Source organism: Macadamia integrifolia, chromosome 12 (genome assembly GCF_013358625.1).
Source record: "Macadamia integrifolia cultivar HAES 741 chromosome 12, SCU_Mint_v3, whole genome shotgun sequence".
NCBI lineage: Eukaryota > Viridiplantae > Streptophyta > Magnoliopsida > Proteales > Proteaceae > Macadamia > Macadamia integrifolia.
Window position 1 is genome coordinate 7,827,343 of NC_056568.1, and position 9,379 is coordinate 7,836,721.

At 39.1% G+C, this 9,379-nt stretch overlaps 2 protein-coding genes across 2 annotated transcripts; both read right to left on the minus strand.

The window, feature by feature from the left end:
- Window positions 1-5: 5 nt before the first annotated feature.
- Window positions 6-1,046, minus strand: LOC122058052 (fasciclin-like arabinogalactan protein 12). The gene has a single exon (XM_042620466.1). It carries the CDS (start codon window positions 973-975, stop codon window positions 154-156), a length of 822 nt encoding a protein of 273 aa, XP_042476400.1. The 5' UTR covers window positions 976-1,046; the 3' UTR covers window positions 6-153.
- A 3,810-nt stretch (window positions 1,047-4,856) lies between these two features.
- LOC122056962 (fasciclin-like arabinogalactan protein 12) lies at window positions 4,857-6,023 on the minus strand. The gene has a single exon (XM_042618935.1). The coding sequence runs from the start codon at window positions 5,923-5,925 to the stop codon at window positions 5,104-5,106; it is 822 nt and encodes a 273-aa protein (XP_042474869.1). The 5' UTR covers window positions 5,926-6,023; the 3' UTR covers window positions 4,857-5,103.
- Window positions 6,024-9,379: the final 3,356 nt, after the last annotated feature.

Genomic DNA, 9,379 nt, shown 5'->3' on the forward strand with positions numbered 1-9,379 from the left:
TTTTCGGGTAAGAGACAACAGACCCTTCTTATGACCGCAAAAACATTAAAATGAAACTTCAAAAGGATTCAAGAATAGAGAGAGATCCCCAAATTATTCAAACCCACTCCTTACATCTTTGATCACAGTAATGATCATATATACTGTACTGATTCATATGGCAATGACTGCAACTACTGCAACTGCAATGGAAACCCCAATGTACCTTGAGATACTCACTGCATTAGATGGAACTACAGTAGGAATTGAAGGGGCAGCAGACAAAGGTTGGGACTTCTTTGGCTTAGGGAGTGCCAGAGCCGGAGCGGGAGCCGGCGACGGCGTAACATAAAATTGCCTAGGAAGGAGAACTTTATCCACTTCATACACAGCCAACTGCCCGTCTGTGTAGATTTTGTTGACCACAGTGGCATTAACAATTCCAGTAGTCATAGTCACATTTGTGCCAGAAGTGATGAGATTTAATGGAAATTGGTCATCTCTGCTACTCCCTGCCTGTGTTCGAACAGGGTTACTAAGGGTCTGGAACTGTATGGGAGAAACATAGGTAGAGAGCAAATGAAATTGCACCAACTTTATCTGCTGCTCACCCGTGAAGGAGTTAAGGGAGGTCCCTGAGGGGAGACCGGAGAAGGCATTGTCTGGTGGGGCAAAGAGGGTAATGGCTTGGTTTGTGTTGTTGATTTCTGAGTTGATTTGGTCTGCAAGTCCGGTGCTCTTCAGTAGCCTGATAAAGATGTTGAACCTTCCAGCTTTCTCTAGGATTGCTGTGATGTTGGTAGGGCCAGAAGGGGCTGGGCCAGGAGAGGCTGCGACAGGAAGGGGTGGGCTAGGAGGGGTTGGGACAGAAGGGGCTGGTGCAGTTGCTGGTGACTGAGCTAAGGTTGTGGTAAAGAGGAGGGTGATCATGATCACCAGAAGAACTGATGAGGAATGTTGGAGGCCTAGGTGAAGCTGTTTCTTCATGTTCATCATATTCTTAGGTTCTCTGTTTGGTGAATGAGAGGAAATAGAAGAAGATGAAGGAGAAAAGGGATGTTGGGTTTGAGAGGGAGAAAGGGGGATTTTATGGAGGTGGCAAGGGTAGCTAGGGATATTCCATCATCCATGAGGATATGAAGTTTAGGTGATAGGCGCAATTCCAGTTGAGTTGGCCAAAGGAGCCCTCTCCCATCTCATTTCATCTCAGGTGATTTGCTTGGTAGGATGGAGGATTTACAATCAAATTGATTTATGGAGAAACACAGAAAGGGGGAGAGAGAGAGGGAGAGAGAGATTGCTTGGTGAAGCAGCAAAGTGAAGTAATGTTGAGGTATAATATCACACAGCAGATTACACAGATGGAGGGGTCTCTCTTGTCGAGGGTGAGTCTGTGTGTTGCTGTTCGTTGTCATTGTCAGTACTGTTTCACCCATGGGTTTTAACAACAGGGGAATCGGATTGGGAATCGGCCGATTATGTTGGAATCGGCATAGACTGATCCTATTGATTTGCATCGATTCACTTTGATTAATGATTGGTTTTCATTGATTTTGATCCACTCATATGCAGATTCCAAGTTTTAAACACTGGGTACACCACAAAGGGAAAAAGATTTGCACACCGCCAGTTTTTTAGCGAAATTACAAGTTGGCACTCCCTCCCCCCACCTAGATCACTTTTTACTAAAGATGTCAAATTTTAACCAGAACCAAACTTATTTACACCTTATTTCAGTCAATTAGACTAGTAATGAAGAGTTCATGCGAAGGACTAGTTGATCGATGTGATGAAAGGAGAACAGAACCCTAGGATGGTCCCAAGAAAGGCCTCAATCAGATTGACTGATACGTGAAAGTCAGAAACACATTTGTGTTAATGAGTAATGGTGTCGAGAGAAAATAAACATGTACCTTTGCAGTTAAGACGGTTATGGCTAGCACAGAAGGTAGAGTCTGATAACTTCACCACTAAGGACGTGGAAGGTGGATTATTACGGTTAAGAAACTACCAAAGCAACAGAATTTCATCTAAGTAGAACTCTTGAGGGAGGAAAAAGGTGTAGAAACGTAACCCTAAAACGATGCAGAAGATAATGGAAAAACAAAACAAACAATGCATATGGATTTTACGAGGTTCGGCAAGGTTGCCTACGTCCCCGGTGAAATGAGATCCTGCTTCACTATCAATGGAGAATAGGATCACAGCGCTCGTCCTCACACCTCTCAGTATTGCTTGCATTACAAAGAAAGAAACCCTCGCTACAAATATATAGCGAAAAAAACCCTAATCCGGATTAAACTACAATTGCCCTCAAATAAAAAATTCGAACGGGGGGTTGCGCCCCCCTACACCCCCTGCTATGCAGGGGGGCTTCCTGCCCCCCTTGCAACCCCCACGGCCCGCTAATCGGCTAGCGGGACCGCCGTCCTGCCTGTCTAGGTGCTGCACTAGTACTCCCTAGATTAAACTGCGACGGAATACAAGACATCATACACCAACAAAAAGTTCATCAACAACATCACACAACTAAAAGTAGCTATCTTTTATATTTCTCTTTCGTTTCTTAGTTACTTATTTCAGATTTCTAAGTTCTTAGTTCTTGGTTATTGAGCAACCTCGTTGTTTAGAAGCCAATACTTATAGTGTAATTCTTCTTTTCAAATGTTATGTTCTCAACCTTTATTTCACTTAAGTTCTTTACTTTCTCAAGTTCATCCTTTCATTTGCAACTTGTACTTAAGTTTGTTTAAGCATCACGATTTAGTGTAGAACTTTAAAAGTCGTTGAAACAATCAAGGCAAAAAAGAAACTCATATCCCCTAAATAGAAATCAACAAATCATACTTTTGAGTATTTACGGCTCTGGCATGTCCGCAATCTTCTTCACATACCACTATCAATCTTTGTGTCGTATAAAATTGCCAACACAAACCAATTTGGTTCTCGGTTTGAATAAGTTCAATTCCAGATCTAGCATTGGAACCGAACCAAATTTAGATATTAATATATTATAATACTAAAGTATTATAGTATAGTAATATATTATGGTATATATTACTAATATTAGTAAAATAAAGATTTTATAATACTACTATATTACATAGATACTATAACATTATAGTAAATATATTAAACTTATACTGTATATTATAGTATATGGACGGAGTACAGGAACTGAAATAATCGTAAGAACTGAAACTAAGCAAGTTCGGTCTGTATATCAAATTTCATAACTGTTTTGATTCTCGATTTGATTTCAGATCACACCAACACTCTCTAGAATCAAACCAAACCTAAACTGAATAACCATTTCCAAATCAATTTACACCCATAATAACTGTTCACCCTCCCTCTAAAAATATCTAATTTACCCCATATTTTCATGATTTCCTTTATTACCCCCTCCAATGTGCCCAAAACTGCACACGGGCCAGGGAAAAACCCTCCACCCACCCCTAATTGATAGCAACCATTTTGGTTGCTTTTGTTCCACCCTTTTTTTGGAAAGAAAAAGGAAATATGAGAACAAAATTTGATAGCCAGTTGCGAGAGACTTGAGAAAGAAATGATGATGATTTGACAGAAAATTTAACACATGATAGGCTATATAATTGAAATGAGCCGTGGAATTTAACATGTGGCCGGTCAATCAATAGAATCTCTACTAGTTTTTTTTTTTAAAAGGATCATTATCTATTGTTGGTCACACCTATGAGAGGTCTTGGGAGATGAGTTTGAAGTCGGTCTTAACCTTTCGCATTTTTTAACAAAACAATCGCCCTCAAGACTCAAACCTAGGCATTTGCCTCTTAGTCTAAACCTTTTATTATTGCTCTTAAGCAATGACCCTTATAGTCCCTATTTAACTCTTAAGACATGAAATCAGCCCTGCATGTGGACCAATTAGACAAGATATCCTACTACTTGAAAAGACATGCTGATATTAAAAGTTGAGAGTGGCTCTCCACACCTACCTAGATTTCCATTCAAGTGCCCACATTGCAATTCGGTTGTATCCTAGATTTGGTGGATAGAAAAAAGTGAACATATCATCCACATGATGAACAATGCTAAAGTATCACAAATTTGACATATTCCATTTTTCATCTTTGAGGTCTAAGAAATAATTTGAAAGGAAAAATGACTTCAATAGAAACTTTTAGAAAATGAGAAAAAACCTAGACATGGTGGACCTGATATGGTTGAGGTAGGTTACAATTAAAAAAAAAAAAAAGGCATATCGAAAGCATAGCTCATCCATCCAACATCTGCCAATCATTAGTCCAAATGGCGAGAAAAGTGCAGGGGATGTTGGAAACATTTCCCCTTGCAAGTATGTTCTATACTTCTATATTACCTTCATTTCTTCACTAAGCCCTTTTTCATTAATTTAAACTGAAAATATCTCCTATTTAAATTCCTTTTAATTTGTCTATCTTTCTAATTTTTACATAACAAAAAAAATAAAATGTGCATGGGAGGTTGAGAAAAAATATATATATATATTGACCAAGTTTGCATATATTCTTTTTGTTTCTTGTTTAATTTCTTTCTTGAGACAATTCTTATAAATATTTTTCCTTGGATTTAAAAAATTGAGTTTCAAGGAAAATTCTCAATTTTCCATTATAGAACTTTCCCTGCTTACATTTAAATTAATTTACTTTTCCATGTCAAATGGAACCTGAGAGCGAAAAATTTCTTTTCCATATAAAATTTCAGGTGATGAAGATAGAGATTAACAGATATGATCCAATATCCATTTCTGCTTCTATCTTTTTTTTTTCTTTCTTTTTTTTTGGAGTTAAAGATCAGAATTTGAAATTTATTGATATGAACCCTTAATAAATAAATAAATAAAACTAAAACTAAAGTTGAGGCTCCATAGCCAAAGCTATTCTTTATTATGATATAAAGAAGAAAAATAAAATAAAATAAATCTCAAATTAAAAAGGGATCAACCCAACAATATTTGATCACAACAGACCCATCTCATAACAGCAAAAACATTCAAATGGAACTGCAAAAGGATTCAAGAACAAAGAGCTAGAGATCCCCAAATTATTCAAAACCCACTCATTGCATCTTTGATCACTCTAGATGATGATCATAAATTCTGATTCATATAGCACTGACTGCAACTACTGCAACTGCAAAGGAAACCCCAATGTACCTTGAGATACTCACTGCACTAGATGGAACCACAGTAGAAATTGAAGGGGCAGCAGACAAAGGTTGGGACTTCTTTGGCTTAGGCAGTGCCGGAGCTGGAGCAGGAGCCGGCGACGGCGTAACATAAAATTGCCTAGGAAGGAGAACTTTATCCACTTCGTACACAGCCAACTGCCCATCTGTGTAGATTTTGTTGACCACAGTGGCATTAACAATTCCAGTAGTCATAGTCACATTTGTGCCAGAAGTGATGAGATTTAATGGAAACTGGTCATCACGGCTACTCCCTGCCTGTGTACGAACAGGGTTACTAAGGGTCTGGAACTGTATGGGAGAAACATAGGTAGAGAGCAAATGAAACTGCACCAACTTTATCTGCTGCTCACCCGTGAAGGAGTTAAGGGAGGTCCCTGAGGGGAGACCGGAGAAGGCATTGTCTGGTGGGGCAAAGAGGGTAATGGCTTGGTTTGTGTTGTTGATTTCTGAGTTGATTTGGTCTGCAAGTCCAGTGCTCTTCAGTAGCCTGATAAAGATGTTGAACTTTCCAACTTTTTCTAGGATTGCTGTGATGTTGGTAGGGCCAGAAGGGGCTGGGCCAGGAGAGGCCGGGCCAGGAAGGGGTGGGCTAGGAGGGATTGGGACAGAAGGGGCTGGAGCAGTTGCAGGTGACTGAGCTAAGGTTGTGGTGAAGAGGGTGATCATGATCATGATCATGATCAGTAGAACTGATGAGGAATGTTGGAGGTTAAGTTGTTTCTTCATGTTCATCATTTTCTTAGGCTCTTTGTTGATGGGTATTTGGTGATTGTGGTATTCCTTGGAGGAAGTGAAAGATAGAAAGCAGAAGAAGATGAAAGAGAGAATCTGGGGATGTTGGGTTTGAGAGGGAAGAGGGGTGGGTTTTATGGAGGTGGGAGGGGTAGGGTTCCATCATCCATGAGGATATTAAGTTAGGTGATAGGTGTAATCCAAGTAGAGTTGGCCATAGGAGCCCTCTCCCATCTCATTTCTTCTCAGCTGATTTGCTTAATTGGTAGGATGGTGGAGTTCTACACAATCAAATTGATTTATGGGGAGACAGACACACACAGGCTAGGGAACTAATAAGGGATTGCTTGGTGAAGCAGGAAAATGAAGTAATATTAAGGTATAATATCACACAGAAGATTACACAAATGAAGGGTTACCCCCTCTTGTCAAGGGTCTGTGTGGATGTTGGTTTGTCATTCTCAGTACTGTTACACCCAGGGTTTCAAAAATCAGTGAACCATATTAGGAATCGGCCGATTCATATTGGAAGACACTGATCGATCTATTGATTCACATCGATTCATTCAAATTAATGACCAGTTTTGACCGATTTGGATGTCGATTCCAAGTTTAAAACCCTGGTTACACAACTAGGGATAACGATTTGCACGCCGTCAGTTTTTGGTGAAATTGCACACAGGCGCTCCCTCCCCTTAAAATGTCTAATTTACCACCCCTATTTTCAGGGTTTTCTTAATTACCCTCATAATGCCCGAAATTGCGCACAAGCAGCAGGGGAAACCCTCCCCTATTTTTGTTGCTTTCGTTCACCTATTTTTAGGAAGAAAAAGGAAATATGAGAAGAAAATTCGATTGCCTGTAGCGAGAGAGTTGAGAAAGAAACTTTGATGACAAAAAGATAACTGGTTCAAAATGGATGTTTTCTTCCATACTGTAGCAGTTGAGTTGGGAAATTTTATGAATAGTGGTAGTTTAGAAAAGGGAACTTCTCATTTTTAAAGTGTGAGCAAGTGATGGAGCAACGAACGAGATGAGAAGAGAGGGAATAGTAGAGAAAATAGAGGAGTGAAACTCGTATGGGTAGGGAGAGGCGCTCGAGTATGGGTTTCTTCTCAAGATGGGTGATTTTTTATGGGCAAAGATTGAGAGTCGTTGGATCCGCCATGTACACATGTCGTCTTCCCAGGTAGACCTGGGCAAGACCTGGGCGATTGAGGATAATGAGAGGAGCCGGATCCTGATAATTATGGTTATTAAATATTCTGGAAACGTCCTTTTCTGTGAAGCAAGGAGTAAGGTTGCATACATTTATCTCTCCCAAACTCTTCAATAGTGAAAGCCTCGTGCATTAAGTTGCTCTTTTTTTTTTTTTTGTGGAACTGTGGATTGATCCAGTGACATCTTTAACTGGATAATTTTGATTTAGGAACATAAGAATAGAGGGTGGAGTATGAAGTAGACTATAGTTATCAGATGTAACAGTCAAACTAGTTGAACTGTCAACCTACTATACATCTGAGACAACTAATACATCAACATTGTTGTGTGCATTGATATGAGATTATGCATGCACAAACAAAACATATTGCGATCCCATATCAATTATATGGGGGCTGATCCCACATTGGTTTTGAAAGATATTCGATATGGGTTGATTTGTGGGCCCTCCCGTTCTCTACCTAACTTGTAATCTGATTTATGGGGTTGAGTTCTCCCAAGGTCTGTATACGTCGTTTTGAAAGTGTGGTGGTATGTTATGATCCCATATCGATCATATGAAGAAGAGAGATTAATTCCATATTGGTTTCAAAAGAAATTTAATGTGAGTTGATATGGTCTTGAATTCGCTAACCTTCTAAGCCAGATATTGAGTTCTCCCAAGTCTTAATTTTTACTGAATTTAAATTTACATGTAAAAGTGGATGATCTGGTAACTAGACACCAACATTTTAATTTTATTTTTTACTCTAAATACAATAATTAAGGAATATTTGATTCTGATATTTGGGAAACCAGTCAGAAAAGTTTATGCTGCTTCACCACTTGTGCTTGGGTAAAAACCCATAGTTCGTATGACATCCTTTGACTTGTCATTTTCCTTATTTATGTGTCTATTTTGTTTTTTAATGGTTGTACTGCAGGGCCATAATTTTATTAGCATAAATTGAATCCTCTTTATCATATATTTTATTTACTTGTTTGTTTAACAGTAGTTAACATAGCTTTCTATTTCGGATCTTGTGATTGAATCATTTTTTCCATTAAACATCAACCTTAAGCTTGTCTTTTTTCTTTAAAATTGAGGGCCTAAACTTTTCACTGAAAGCTCCATACTGAAGTTTTTCTTCTTCTTCCTTTTTTTTTCCTTTTTCATTTAAAAAATACCGGAGTTCTTACTAGACACCATTTATGCAAGACACGAATATCTGAGAAGTGGGCGAGCCTATGGCATAACGGTTAAATTGCACTATTACAACATGTTGGTCATAAGTCTAAAACTTGGAAACAACCTCTTATATGAAACAAAGGTAAGACTGCATACATTTGCACCTCCCAGACCCTACAGTAACAGGCAAATTAACACAACAACTAATACAAGATTCTAAGAATATCAATAAATGTATCTATAACAGAAATTAAATGTGCATATGAGAGAAGCTTGCTTTCCAGGTGCTAATCATGCATATGAGGGAAGCAACTACCCTCAAGACTCAAACCTAGGCACTTGCCTCTTAGACAAACCTTTTGGCAATGACACTTAAGGCCCGTTTGCCTAGAGAGGAGTTTGATTTAAGGGGTGAAATGGTTGTACCACCCATACCACCGCCATAGCTTTTGAACTCGTTTGTTTATCTGGGGTGGGTTTTCAAAACACAACAAAAATATTTGTGCCTTTCTCTGTCGACTGACGGGATGCAAAGTTCTCCCACCCCAACCCCTTGCAAAGTCCTGCCAAATTGGTGGGACTTTGCAGGGAAAACTATTGGAGATGGCGCGAAAGAACATTGTCCTTCAAGCTTCTCCACCATCATCGGTCTGGCCATGGCTTCACCGGAGCTTGAAGATGAGAAGGGTCGTTGCAATAGCTTTTGCACCAAAACCATTGAACAGAAAAAGAGTATAAAGCCCTAAACTCCAACTGCAACGATGCAAGACAGCAGAAAAGAGGGCCAAAGAAAAAGGTCAGATTCTCAAAATTTCACTGATCACCAAACAATTACACGATCCTTCTACAAAGATCAAACAGGAAAAAGAAATAAAAAAACCTCATCACTCTTTCGCCTAGGTTGCAAGCATAGGGAAAAAAAAAACCAGAGGGATCAAAGAAGAAGACGCTGCACATCAAACAGAAAAAATGAGAGAGAGAGAGAGAGAGAAAATGGAATCCAACAAGAAGAAAAAGAGGAGGAGGAGAGAAGGAGATGAACTATAGTCTGGTCTACAAGAAGAAAAA